Source organism: Lissotriton vulgaris, chromosome 6 (assembly GCF_964263255.1).
Source record: "Lissotriton vulgaris chromosome 6, aLisVul1.2, whole genome shotgun sequence".
Lineage (NCBI taxonomy): Eukaryota > Metazoa > Chordata > Amphibia > Caudata > Salamandridae > Lissotriton > Lissotriton vulgaris.
The window spans coordinates 771090271-771105544 of record NC_141694.1 but is presented as its reverse complement, the minus strand read 5'-3'; the positions used below and the strand labels follow the sequence as shown (position 1 = coordinate 771105544).

Below are 15274 nucleotides of genomic sequence, written 5' to 3'. Positions count from 1 at the left end.
TTTGTGCTCAGCGACGTTTGTTATTTTTCCTCGTACTTTATTTGTTTTTTGATCAGAAAAAAGATATGTGTTGTATTAGGTGAACTAAAGGAAGAGACATATATATTGCATTCTCTGCATTAGAGCTAGTCTGTGTGGGTGGGTGACAGTGGTGCGTGGGTGGTTGAGAGTGCGTGAGTGGGTGGGTGAGTGTGTGTGTGTGTGTGTGTGTGTGTGTGTGTGTGTGTGAGCGTGTGGAAGTTGGTGTGTATGTTTTTGTAAGCTAAGACTTTTTTTTAAAAATCTGCAAATAAACATATTCTTTGCCTGTCCTTAAGTTTAGAATCTGTTATTTTTTATTTTGTGCCCTCGACTAGATCTGCGACAGTAGTTTTCCCTATCAGATGATTGTTACATGTATGTGTTTGAGTTTCCCTCAATTTTCTTGCATTTGTGCTCAGCGACGTTTGTTATTTTTCCTCGTACTTTATTTGTTTTTTGATCAGAAAGAAGATATGTGTTGCATTAGGTGAACTAAAGGAAGAGACATATATATTGCATTCTCTGCATTAGAGCTGGTCTGTGTGGGTGGGTGAGAGTGGTGCGTGGGTGGTTGAGAGTGCGTGAGTGGGTGGGTGAGTGTGTGTGTGTGTGTGTATGTGTGTGTGTGAGCGTGTGGAAGTTGGTGTGTATGTTTTTGTATGCTAAGACTTTTTTTAAAAAAATCTGCAAATAAACATATTCTTTGCCTGTCCTTAAGTTTAGAATCGGTTATTTTTTATGTTGTGCCCTCGACTAGATCTGCTGCAATAATTTTCCCTATCAGATGATTGTTACATGTATGTGTTTGAGTTTCCCTCAATTTTCTTGCATTTGTGCTCAGCGACGTTTGTTATTTTTCCTCGTACTTTATTTGTTTTTTGATCAGAAAGAAGATATGTGTTGCATTAGGTGAACTAAAGGAAGAGACATATATATTGCATTATCTGCATTAGAGCTGGTCTGTGTGGGTGGGTGAGAGTGGTGCGTGGGTGGTTGAGAGTGCGTGAGTGGGTGGGTGAGTGTGTGTGTGTGTGTGTGAGTGTGTGGAAGTTGGTGTGTATGTTTTTGTATGCTATGACATTTTTTTATAAAAATCTGCAAATAAACATATTCTTCGCCTGTCCTTAAGTTTAGAATCGGTTATTTTTTATCTTGTGCCCTCGACTAGATCTGCTGCAGTAATTTTCCCTATCAGATGATTGTTACATGTATGTGTTTGAGTTTCCCTCAATTTTCTTGCATTTGTGCTCAGCGACGTTTGTTATTTTTCCTCGTACTTTATTTGATTTTTGATCAGAAAGAAGATATGTGTTGCATTAGGTGAACTAAAGGAAGAGACATATATATTGCATTCTCTGCATTAGAGCTGTGCATTCCCTTTCCTACACCAGCTGGCAGAATTTTGTGTTTGTCCTGCAGCAATTTTGTTATTTTTTACTTGAATGTAGAAATTCCTGGACATGGAGTCAAGTGAATGTAGCACATGGCTGCGACTACTGTTATTGTATGTAGTGGTGATCAGTTAGGTAGAGTGTGGGCGGCAGAGTGTGGGCGGTAGAGTGGTGGCGGTTGGGTGGTGGCGGCTTGGGTGGTGGCGGCTAGGGTGGGGGTGTTGGCGGCTAGGGTTCTTGGCGGTTAGCATTGTTGGCGGCTAGGGTGATGGCAGCTAGGGTGTTGGCGGCTAGGGTGTTGGCGGCTAGGGTGATGGGTGCTAGGGTGATGGGTGCTAGGGTGATGGGTTTTTGGCGGCTAGGGTTGTTGGCGGTTAGCGTTGTTGGCGGTTAGCGTTGTTGGCGGCTAGGGTGTTTGTGGCTAGGGTGATGGGTGCTAGGGTGATGGGTGCTAGGGTGATATGTGCTAGGTTGGTGGGTGTTAGGGTGGTGTGGGCTAGGGTTGTGTGGGCTAGGGTGTTGGCATCTAGGGTGTTGGCGTCTAGGGTGGTGGTGTCCCTGAGTGATGTGGTGGTTATCCCTGAGTGATGTGGTGGTGTCCCTGAGTGATGAGGTGGTTTTCCTTAGTGATGTGATGGTGTCCATGAGTGGTGTGGTGGTGTCCCTGAGTAATGCGGTGGTGTCCCTGAGTGATGTGGTGGTGCCTCTGAGTGATGTGGTGGTGTCTCTGAGTGATGTGGTGGTGTCCCCGAGTGGTGTGGTGATGTCCGTGAGTGATGCAGTGATGTCCCTGAGTGATGAGTGGTGGTGTCCCTGAGTGGTGTGCCTGAGTGATGCGGTGGTGTCCCTGAGTGATGCAGTGGTGTCCCTGAGTGATGCAGTGGTGTCCCTGAGTGATGTGGTGGTGTCCCTGAGTGATGCGGTGGTGTCCCTGAGTGGTGCTGTGGTGTCCCTGAGTGATGTGGTGGTGTCTCTGGGTGATGTGGTGGTGTCCCTGAGTGGTGTGGTGGTGTCCCTGTGTGATACAGTGGTGTCCCTGAGTGATGCGGTGGTGTCCCTGAGTGATGCGTGGGGGTGTCCCTAAGTAGTGTGCCGGTGTCCATGAGTGATGTTAGGGTGTCCCTAAGTAATGCGGTGTTGGCCATGAGTGTTGCCCCAGAGTGTTGTTTGTTGAGAAAGTTATTTTTAAAATGTGAGTGAGAATATGAGTATGTTTACATAAAAAAGTAGAAACGAGGTTGGGCGCGTAAATTTCAAATGTTAGCTTTGCTCTGTTGGTAGTGGTTTGCTCTCGTAGTGTCAACCTGCTCACCGCAGCCGTGAAACTGCAGGGAGAGAGAGGGGAGATGCTGGCGGCTGGGGAGGGGGAGGAGAAATGCGAACCTGGCTGTGTGCGGGGAGAGAGAGGGGAGGTGCTGGCGGCTGGGGGCTGGGGAACAGATGGCGAAGGCTGGCGAATTTTTTAAAAAAAATAGTCTGTTTCACTGGGAAAAAAATGAGTTGTGCAGGCTGAGGCGGTGGCGCTTGGAGTCGTGGAGTTTTGCAAGTTGCAGCCCGTTCCTTTCTGCTAAATGAGTTGTGCAGGCTGAGGGGGTGGTTTTAGTATTCAATGCGAAGATCTCAAATGCGGGTTTAAGACTGAAACTGCAGGGAGGGAGAGGGGAGGTGCTGGCGGCTGGGGAGGGGGAGGAGAAATGCGAGCCTGGCTGTGTGCGGGGAGAGCGATGGGAGGTGCTGGCGGCTGGGGGTGGGGATAGCCGTGGGAGGGAGCCTTGTCGCTTTCATGTGCACGCACTTTTAATGTCAATGCGCTTGCGCATTGAGCTTAAATTTGACGGGCACTGCAAGGAATCGCCATGGAATCGCAAGTTGGTTAAAGTCTGTTTAAGCCCCTATAGTCTCGCAAGCTCAATGCGCATACGCATTGACAGGCGAGACCTAAAAAGGATGGAGAGAAGGAGGCGCTAGAGGGCGCACAAGCGGAATGGCCGCCACTTGGTGAAGCTCCCGCTGCCTGGGCCATAATTCCTGCAGTTATCCTGTTTAAATAGTATGCCACACTGAAGTAACGGGGCACTCTTATCTCTGACCTTGTTCTCCGGCATTGGTGAAAAGTTGGGACGGATCAGACGCCTGTAGGCCGAGATATGCTGCAGTGATGATCTCACCGGGTGCAGTGCTGGAGCGGAATGCGACATGGTGAGTGGCGGCGTTGGGCAGGAAAGTCCGCGGCTCACCATGAGGGGCAAGGGCCTACAAGTCCTACGGCGGATTAGGCAGTTTCGGACCCAGGAGGCCTGCCGAGATCCGGAGCTATCATCTGCGGGCTGTGCTTAGAGGAGCCACATCCGGGCCACTATCGGTGTCAAGTCAAGGAGGACGGAGATCCTGAAAGCCCTGGCGTGGCGGAAGATAATTGCTGGGCCTGGAGGCGGTCTCTGGAAATCACCGGTGGTGCAGGTACAGGGGCGCGACGTAGAAAGGCCTCGCACTGGAACGTGATTGGGGCATGCTGTGACTCCCGATAGTGACATTGCTTAACCCATGAGAGGAACTGAGGGTGCACACGGCTGAGGGAGCTGCTCCTTTAAAGCGCCGAATATTCACCGGCTGCGTAGTACTGCACTGGATGGGGGCCTACGGTGCAGAGGCGCAACTAGAGCCAAATTTCGGGGGGGGGGGGCTAAGAAAAAAATTTGGGGGGCTGAACCTTTAATCAGTAGGCAGAGTGGGGCTGCAGGGGCTCTTAGAAGGGGTGAACCTACTGCAAGGCCTAATTAACATTCAAATGGTCTTTTAAAGACCTGTGAATTGTTCGGGTGCGGCTCTGTGTGTGCCCGGGATCTGTCTCATCCCGGGCTGCCACACACGACGGGGGGGGCTGAAGCCCGGTTTGTTCAATGGGTGTTGCGCGCCTGCTACGGTGCGTAGTGCATGGACTGGCAGGGCTGCACTGGCATACTGAGTCCTGTTGATTGTGCCACATCGTACTGACTGAGTGGAAAACGAGAGCACATGTACCTGTGGATGCACTTGTTTATGGTGCTGCATGCTCCCTAGAAGTATTGGTGAGGAGTTTACGAACCCGCTGATCGGCCCTACGTGGACTGGACATTCTGAAGAGCGTAGACTGTGGTGGTGGGCGGCTGCACCCACACACTTGACTCCGCAGGGGACCTTGACTGCCCAGTGTTGTAGTAACATTCTACGCTGACTGATAGTTGTGCATTAGAAGTGTGCCTTTACTATTGGTCTATGTTTGGTAGAATGGGGAAAAAGGATACTATACAGCCCAAACTATCCTTTGGTCCCCCCAAAAAAGGTCCTAATAAATCAGCTGCACAGATGACCAATGCCAATGGAGCAGACAGTTTGAACGACGGAAACCCGCCTCAGGAGCTTGATATGCATCAGATACTCCAAGAAATGAGACAAGGGTTTGCCACTGTGGTGGACAAGGTGGACCGTATGTCCTCCAGGATGGACGCCCTCGTGCACAAAGTGGATAAGCACGACGAACAATTGAAAGAGGCAGACAGGCGTATTTCAGATGCTGATGACACCATTGCCACTCATACGACGCAACTAGCAAGGATGGACAACCTTCTGCGGGTGATGGCGAGGAAGAATGAGGATTTAAAAGCCCAAAGCAGACGCAACAACATACGCTTAACTAACATCCCGGAATCCACCAACACTGGGCGCATGGAGGACTATGTTGAAAAATTACTCCTGACTACCATAGCTGCAGACGCCTTTTCCACGCAATTTATAGTGGAACGGGCACACAGATCTCTGGGTCCACAACCGAAGCCGGGTCAACCGCCGCGTCCCATAATCGCTAGATTTCTGAACTATCGTGACCGGGATGTGGCCCTACGTGCGGCTCGCACAAAACGGAACTTGGTTTATGATGGAGTGACGTTTTCAATCTACCCAGATTTCACCCCATTAGTGCAGGAGGAACGACGCAAGTTCCTGGATGTAAAGAAGAAACTGCGAGCAGCGCAGATTGATTATGCGTTACTCTACCCTGCACGCCTCCGCGTGATGCATCAAGGCACACAACGTTTCTTTACTAAGCCGCAGTAGGTGGAGGACTATCTGCGACATCTGAAGCGGGCACAGCGAGGAGCGGCTGACCGCGACCAGGAACACCAGGATGACATTCAGGAGGATGATGAAAACGCTTGATACGCCGCAACAATGATGAGAACCCTCACCAGTGACTGATAAAAGATGCAAGAATATGCCTCGCAGTGGCAGAGATGCTGGAGACTTTTCATAATCATCAGGACTCGAACGCTTACGGTGCTTCTAGTGGTAACGTATCCCAGGCCCCACCGCCCCTCCTCTGATAGACCCGGGTGGTCATAAAGGTACAGAGACCGGGGGAGGGACGGTGGCTGTGTGACTTTCTGATGCTGATCCCCTATGGGTGTTCCCCTATGCTGAATAGTGTCATCACGTTGATGGCGAGATTTTTCTTGTTAAGAAGGGGGTTGGTAATTGATTCTGGCGAGTTGGGGATGCTTCAGTGGGAGGGGGGGGTGGATTGAAATGAGGTTACTGATATGTAGTTGTTGCTCTCTTCTAGATGGTTGTTTTGGGAGGACATGTGGGGGGGTGGGATTGATTGGGTTGCACGAAAGTGCTGAGGAGACAGGACAGGATATATTGGATGATACATTGTTAAAAGAAGTGACATTCTGGCCAGGGTTCCGAGTGCGCAAATGGTATTCCTCACTTCCTGATGGTTGAACGGGTAGCTTCCACATTCACAATACTCTCTTGGAACATTAGGGGGCTTAAAGACGCTAGGAAATGCAGACAGGTATTAGCATACTTGGACAGACATGGGGCTGATGTGGTACTATTACAAGAGAAACACACGCCACCGCACACTACTCCCTCTTTTGCTGGCAAGTGGGCAGGATCCCTTTTTTTTTTCAGCTACTCCTCCTATGCTAGAGGTGTGGCCATACTGTTGAAACGCACACTCCCCTTCACGTTATTAGGAAAAACGACTGATATAGCTGGCGGGTACGTGATGATATGGGGAAGACTGGGAGGTAGTACTTTTACCATAGTTAACTGCTACGCACCAAATATGGATACTCCGGAATTCTTTTCGATGCTATGGGGGAAAATATTAGATATTGGAAGTAAATACATAATATGGGGTGGTGACTTCAATGTGGCAGTTACACCAAAAATGGATAGGGCGGACGGACAGACGCATTATCACCCTAAGATGAGAAAGGCTTTACAGGGTATCCTAGAGGAGGGGCAGTTGATAGACAGTTGGCGACACATGCATCCCGCGCAACAAGAGGGCACACACTTCACATCATACACGGGCACATGGGCGAGACTTGACTACTGTTTTCTGACCAGGGAACTGGCCCTTGGAGTGACGATGGCTAGGCACCTGGCCAGAACCCACTCGGATCATTGCCCGGTATTAATCACATTGACAGTGCCGGGTTTTGATCGCCCCAGACCCCCTTGGCGTTTGCATCCTACTGCTCTTCTGGACACCGTATTTCGAACAGAACTAGAAACTGACATAATAGACTTCTTTCCTCGGAATAAGGATGCAGTTGATGATGTGGCGACAATTTGGGAGGCTTTCAAGGTCACGGTTAGGGGGTGGTGCATTGCAAAGAGCTTTGGGGTGCTGCGTGATATACAGCGCACACTCCGAAAGCTGGAGGATGAAATGAAGCAGTTGGAGAGAGCAAAATGCAGGGCACGGATTGGAATGAAGCACACCGGCGATTTAGGGGTAAGTTGACGGAATATGAGGAAGAGGAGCTACGTGAAGCTAAATTCCGTAGCAAATACTGGATTGCCCGCATGATATGGTAAAGGGGAAAGGCCAGGGAAGGCGTTAGTGGAAGTTATACGCACGACACGAAGCGCTAATGTAATTATGGAAATAGAAACTGCTGATGGCGAATAAGTATGGGTGAATTTTGCGAATTTGCGAATTTGCGGATTCGCGATCCGCAAAATTTGCGAATTTGCGGATTTTTTTTGGTGTGTTCGCGGGGCAATTTGCGTGTTCGCGGGGCGCTTTGCATGTTCGCAGGTTTTTTTTTGTGCGAGACCGCTCGTTGTTGTGCCCTTCTGCCCTCTGCCCCACTCGTTTTTGTGCCATTCTGCCCTCTGCCCCACTCGTTTTTGTGCCATCCTGCCCTCTGCCCCACTCGTTTTTGTGCCCTTCTGCCCTCTGCCCCACTCGTTTTTGTGCCCTTCTGCCCTCTGCCCCACTCGTTGTTTTGCCATTCTGCCCTCTGCCCCACTCGTTGTTGTGCCCTTCTGCCCTCTGCCCCACTTGTTGTTGTGCCCTTCTGCCCTCTGCCCCACTCGTTGTTGTGCCCTTCTGCCCTCTGCCCCACTTGTTGTTGTGCCCTTCTGCCCTCTGCCCCACTCGTTGTTGTGCCCTTCTGCCCTCTGCCACACTCGTTGTTGTGCCCTTCTGCCCTCTGCCCCTCTCCTGTTTTATTTTAGAATGGCGCCGGCAAGCTGCCAGCGCCATTCTAAAATAGTTACTAAGTTAGCTTCATCAGGAAGCACTAATAGATAAAATAAAGCAGGTGCTCGAATTCAGTTAAACTTGAGCACCTGCTTCTATTAGTGCTTCCTGTTGAAGCTAACTTAGTAACTATTTTAGAATGGCGCTGGCAGCTTGCCGGCGCCATTCTAAAATAGTTACAAGCTTGAAGCTTGAACTTTTGCCCCCCGGATCCGTTCTGCTCGCGGATTCACGAATTTTCGGCAAATTCGTGGTAATTCGCGGATTGGAAATTTGCAGAAAATCCGCAAAATCCGCGAGCGGAACGGATTTTGCGCCCATACTTAATGGCGAACTGCGTAGAGACAACGCTAACATAGCTGACGCATTTCAAACTCACTATGAACACCTTTATACCACACAGACGTCGGGGGAGATAGATCTGAGTGGGTTCCTGGGAGACGTAGCGATCTGTTGGCTAAGCGACATACATAGGAAATTCCTGAGCGCGCTACTGGAATTAGATGAAATTAGGGACGCTATCATGTCCTTGAGCAACGGGAAGGCACCAGGCCTGGATGGAATACCAGCGGAATTCTATAAGTGTTATATAACTATCATGGCACCGGTTCTCAAGGAAGTATTTGAAGATGCCTTAGAAAGTGAGTTATTGCCCAGATCAATGCGCGAAGTGGTAATTACGTCCCTACTAAAGCCGGGTAAAGACTCTAGGTTCTGCGATTCCTATAGGCCGCTGTCGCTGATCAATTGTGATGCGAAAATACTGGCCAAAGTCCTTGCCACAAGGCTCTCCCTACTCATGACGAGGATCATACTCCCTGACCAGTCGGGTTTTGTTCCGACCAGAGCGACTTCACACAACTTACGCACGCTCTTTTCGCTCATACAGATTGTGGCCCCTCATTTTCCCCTTGCGGCGGTAATTTTAGACGTGTCTAAGGCATTTGACTCCGTGGAATGGAGATACCTATTTACGGTACTGCAGAAGATGGGGTTTCCACCTGTTTTCCTAGCGTGGGTGAGGCTATTATACACTGAGCCCACGGCCAAAATTCTAATAAATGGACACCTGTCAGACCCGATCGTAATAACAAGAGGTACGAGGCAGGGATGCCCCTTATCCCCACTCCTCTTCGCGATAGCGATAGAACCGCTGGCTTGTCGAATACGGCAATTGCACCATGATAGTGCATTCAGGTGTCTGCAGCGCCAGATATCGGTGTCACTCTATGCTGATGATGTGACGCTATATGTCACTGACCCCCGGACTAAACTGAACGCATTATTGCGAGAATTTGTGGCCTTTGGTGGTCTGTCAGGAGTGACAATAAATTGGGGAAAGTCACAACTCTACCCTCTAACCTCTGCGGTTCTCGACTTTCCTTTAGACTATCCACTGGAATGGTGTAACACCGACCTGAAATATCTAGGGATACAAATATCCAGAGACAGGGAGGAAACACTGAGACTAAATTATGGCACAGCAATCACGAAATTACACAATAGTGTAACGAGATAGATTGCCCTTCCATTGTCAATGGCTGTTAGAGTGTCCCTTATCAAGATGGTTATTCTGCCTCGTTTCCTATATTACTTCCTCAACATCCCGTATTACATGGGGGCCTATTTCTTTAAAACGCTACGGACGGAATTGATCAGATTGGTCTGGGTAGGACGGCAACCGCGGCTGAAATGGGCTGTTATGACACAACCTTATAACAAGGGTGGATTCGACATCCCCGATTTTGCGGCCTATTACCTTAGCGCGCAGGCCAACTATTTATACCATTGGGTAAAACTCACCCCTTTTATGCCTCAAATAGCTGCAGAAGATTGGATAGCTACACCCTTGTCTTTGAATGGGGTCGTTTACGCTCCTATTAGTGCACTGGATGTTCCATCGACCACAGTGACAGCTACCATAGATGCCTGGCAGAGAATTACACGTAACCTGGGGGTCACATTCTTATATGCACCATGTATGCCCCTTTCCTATCATCCCAGAATAGGTCTATTGCAAGAATCTGGTTTTCGAAATATGTGCCAACGACTACACATAACTACATGGGGAGATCTCTTTATAAATGGTGAATTTCGGTCACGTGACTTGTTGTTTGGAAATACCACACCCACTCCCTTAGAGATTTTCTATTATATCAGATTACGGGAGGGTATGAAGACTCTGCTCCCCGACTACCCTAAAGAACCAGAGAGTGTGGGGCAGCTAAACACTGCGTTGAATAGTGCTGATGGAGCACACTTAGTGTCGCACATTTATAGTAGCTTACGGATTCACACGCCGGAGATAGTGGGATCTTCCAGAGGGCACAGGAGTGAGGATCTAGGGAGAGAGATGACCGATGATCAGTGAAACTATTGTTGCGATCTTACGGGAAACATCACATCTAGCTGCCGCTTTAAAATTATCCACTATAAATTTCTGCATAGGATGTACTATACCCCTGCGCGCAAATATAGGTTCAACTTGGCAGATAATGACTGTTGCGAGAGATGCAAGAGACCTGGAGCGGGGTTCCTCCACTTATCATGGGAATGTCCCCAAGTGGAGACATATTGGACACAGGTCCACAATGCACTAGAATTATTGTTATACAGTGCCCTTGACAAGGACCCTTTGCTAATGTTATTGGGATACACTGCACGGGTACCCAGGACTTATAGAAAATTCCTAGATGTTGCTTTGTTATTATCCAAGCGGCGCATTGCCTGTAGATGGGGGAGGGGAAGGGCCCCAAAGTTTAAAGAATGGTTACAAGATTTGGTATATTGTCAGGATCAGGGTAAGATTTATGCAGAAACTCAACCTATTGCGTCCAGGCCTAAGGACATTTGGGGACCCCTACAGACTTACATGCTACAAAAGGAAGGGACGTCGCCGAAGGGACAGACCCCTGAGGAGCAAGGCTGAGGGGTATTATTGAACAGTAATATAATGGGTTGTGGATGCATACATGAGTTATGATTGTATTAGAGATGCCCTGAAGGAGAGTGCTGATGCCAACACAGTGAAAGCCATGTTAGCTGCCCCATCTAAGTATTGCTATTTTGCTGTATTGCTGTGTACATTGACTATGCAATCCGCCCGGATGTTTCTAAAGAATGGACTCCTAAGTGTTCTAGTGCCTTTGTGCTTTTGTGCGTAACCATGGCCCATGTGGCTTACCCGATAGCTGTAAACGATGTATCAGATGCAATGAATGAATGTATGATATGTCTATGTCTTTTCACATTTTGAAAATGTCGAAAAATAAAGTTTACAAAAAAAAAAAGTACGAAAAAAGGATGGAGAGAAGGAAGGGCAAAATACTAAAAGAAGGATGGAAAGAAGGAAAAAAGGAAATTTAGGAATCTCAGAATTCAGGGTGAGCAATCTTCTGAATGACTGCTAGGTTCGTTTGGCTCATCCGCTCACTCAGAAATCACATTCAGAGTTGCACGCCCAGCAAAAACCTGATATAGTTCATTCTGGCTGGTTACTGATCTTGGTAGAGAATCTCAATTTCCACTATGCAATAAACGGTTAGAACTCTCAGCGGAAACCAAAGATGGCATGATCACACCATAATGCATACATTACTTTCATTCTTATTGGTTGAAATGACTGAAAACATGGAATGACACAATTCACAAAAAAGTATGGATTCTGAAAACACTGATGTGAGTACTGTAAGTATGTTTTTATGTTTTTCAATGTGCCATTGCAAGAGTCTTTTTCCAGTTGACAATGTAACTGAAAGAAAAACAATAATATATTTCTCAAATATAGCTCTATGTTCATATGCACAAATAAAAACATATGACTTGATCTACCTTTCCTCGTCTGTTTCTGAGATCCTTCGGAACAAGGTAATATGGCAGGTGAGAAGTGAAGAGACGTGGAGAGGGCCTCTTGCTATGATCTTGATTACTAAAGTTGGATTCAATCCACGGTGATCGAGCAGCATTTGTAGTATCTTCTATTCCATTCCGATAATTTTCATTACAAATAAGACTTACGATCTGCTGCATCCAAATTGTGCCTAGGATACAAATGCATGTGGGTTAACAGCTATACATATATACTATGGGCCTCATTTATGAGCCCTTGCGTCACTTTTACGCCGCTGGTGCGTCACTTTTTGTGACGCACCAGTGGCGTAAAAAATGCGCCTTGTTGCGCCATATTTACAAAGTAACGCATCTAGGTAGATGTGTCACTTTGTAAACCCCTGTGCCACATTATACCTGCGCCAGGTATAATGTTTGCAAGGGGGGCGTATTGACGCAAGAAAGGGTCGTAAAAGTGACGCAGTGAAATCTATGAGATTTCACTGCGTCACTTCTAGGACGCCGTTGCGTCAAAATCTTGCGCCTGCCTCACAGCAGGCGTAAGACTGACGCAGGCCCCGCATTGCTGGAGTTGCGTCACTTTTGTGACACACTCCAGAAAAGCGTCACTTTTGCGCTTACAGATACGTCAGAAATACTGACGTATCTGTAACTCCTTGCGCAATGATGCGTCATAATGTAAATGTGTCGCAAGGAGGGCGAAATGAAAAGTGACGCATCGCTGTTTTCACGCAGCGATGCGTCACTTTTCATAAATGAGGCCCTATGAGTGTTACGAATGGCACTTCGATCCATTTTTATACTCCACAAGATCTACACAGCTACCACCCAACCTTTCCACTCATCCGCACACACCTGTAATGAGAAACGTATATAGTAAGGCTTTTTAGAGGAAAATACGTGCATGTAGGAGAACAGGAATATTTTATTCTGTTAAGTAACTAATTTTATAGTCTCTCAAGGAAGAGTGGAGACAGTAGTGGGGAGGGGATAGTAATTATCTTTTGCCCGCACAGAGCTTGCTCTGTGCTTCAGAAATCTATTGTTATATTTTCATAAAGTTTTGCCTTTTCCTCTTGCAGCATATTTATATAACAATGTATCGCCCAGAGAGCTTAAGTGATTTGCATAGAATCACAGAATGTTACACAGTGCCGCCGAGACCCAAACCAGGATCCCCAACTATTGAGTCAGCAGCTCTGGCCACTGCGCCACATCCTCTCGCTCCCCTGTTATCTGTCCGTGAGCTCTTTCCTTCTCCCGGAAGATGATTGATGAAAACAGCTCTTTAATCATTACACAGGCAAAACCGATGCATTACCAATGCTTGTTGTGATTTGTAATTCATTGACTTTAGTGGAGTGACATTTAGCAACAGATATACTAACTCAGTAGAATTGCAGATTGTTCTGGTAGGATATAGTGCAAACAAAACTGATGCTTAGGATGGTCACTGGTAATTTGTTGTTCAACACCTGATTTATAATTAAGATTCAATGGAGAGCCTTCTGATTTCTCGAGGAGGTGCAGGTTGACACCCCATATAACTGGGGACTCAGGATTTTAACAAGGGACATGGGCATGCAAAGGAATCACGAAAGGCAAGGATGGGTTGGCGACTGGACAACTGACTCTTGGAGTTTGGCCCACAGAGTAATGGTCGAGAACAGATATTTTCAGGTCAAGACCAGTAGAGCGTGCACAGCACCTCCTGGTCACAAAAAAGGAGCTGCAAATTAGCAATATGGTGCCTGGCAACTTTGCCTTTTTTGTATTGCTCCAGCTCTTGTTTAGTTCATCACAGTATTGCATTTCCTCCACTGCTGTTTCGTTGTTCCCTTCCCCAGTTTGTGTTTCCCTTTTCCTAAATTGTCTTTACTCTTTTCCTACTAGATTTCTGTGATTCATGATCCTTGGTTGTTTTCGTCCTGATGCTATGGCTGCTTTACCTCTTTGCCAAACAGTCCTCTGGGTGTTTCCTTGTACATTCAGGGCTCAATACCGCCATGCCACATCCTTTCATTATACATATATAGAGGGTCATAACATGGATGCAGAATTGCATGTTCATCTGCACCAAATCATGAGTGATGTAATATGTGAGGTCATAAGCAGTGCACTGCAGGGGCGCAAGTTATAGCTAGCTCAGCTAACTTCTTAATTTCTATGGTTTTGTATGAGTGAAATCCGAGCCTAACTATAACGTACCTGTAACCTTTGGTTATTTTGTCACTGAATGTCTAAGGTTTTATCAATTCTATTTCCTAACTATGTCTCCGTAACCTTTGGTATTTCAATACATTTCTATATATTTTTTTTAATTCTATGTCCTACCTGTAACCTTTGGGAGCGGGTGTGTGAGTGAGTGCATGAGTGTCCGAGTGGGTGTGTGAGTGAGCATCTCACAGGGTGTGTGAGTGGGTGCATGAGTGTGTAAGTGGGTGTCTGAGTGGGTCTTGGGTGGATGTGTGAGTGTCTGAGTGGGTATTGAGTGGATGTATGAGTGTCTGCGTGGGTATTGAGTGGATGTGTGAGTATCTAAGTGGGTCTGTGAGTGGGTGTCTGAGAGGGTCTGTGAGAGGGTGTGTGACTGTCTGTGTGGGTCTGTGAGTGGGTGTGTGAGTGACCAGGCTACCTTAAATAGGGGTGGGGGTCTGATTTTGGCCCTAGGGACCCCATCCCCCTGGTCCCACCACAATTCAATGGGCGAGGGGACTGGGCCACCCGCTCCCCAAGCAGATTATGGCCCAGGGATACCATTCCCTGGCCACAAAAGAATGGGGTACGGGGTCATGCAACCCCCCTCCCCGGGCCAAATTTGGACTTGGGGTACACTATCCCACCTCCAAATCTATTTTTGCCCCGGGAACGGGGTGGTCCCTGGGTTGTCCAAGTGCCCCCCGCACTAAAGTCAAATTTGCCCTATGGAGGTGATCTCCCTGGGGTATGGGGGTCCGGGCAGCCTGCCCTATATTATTTAATGTTTTTTGCACTGGAGAGGTGGTGGTCCCAGGGGTGCGGGGTCTGTGTGTGTTCCCTTTGTGTATGTTTCAACAATGAATCCGGCTGAGTGTGCACAAGCTACTACAGCACTTGCCGTCATTGGGTGCCAACTAAGATGCAGATAATGAACGAACCCAAAATTTGGAGTGGTGCACAACTCGATAGTGAAGGTAGTTTGTCAATAAGTCATAAAGTCTTGTTAAAGTCTTAGTGATTCCTTTATTTTCATACAAAAAATTGCCAGCCAATGCGTTTCGTTCATATACAATGAACTTCTTCAGGGCTGTAAATTGCAATATAAAACACATAAATATATGTACACAGACACACATTCATATATACATGACACAAGACTTCGGAGGCAAGGAAAGGAACAGTGATGTGGACGGGGAAACGTGAGTAGTGATGAAAAGAGGGAACGCAAGGAAGCAGGGGAGGGGAGGGAGCAGGGGGGGTAGAAAAGAAGTAC

At 47.6% G+C, this 15274-nt stretch overlaps 1 protein-coding gene across 2 annotated transcripts in view; it reads right to left on the bottom strand.

Annotated features, from left to right (window-relative positions):
* Window positions 1–15274, bottom strand: part of LOC147707959 (amine sulfotransferase-like) — a 323007-nt gene that overhangs the window by 249164 nt on the left and 58569 nt on the right. For both annotated transcript variants that reach the window (XM_086926762.1, XM_086926763.1), the window contains exon 3: window positions 11785–11993. In XM_086926762.1, the coding sequence (XP_086782888.1) occupies window positions 11785–11993 (209 nt within the window). The remainder of the gene's footprint in view (window positions 1–11784; window positions 11994–15274) is intronic.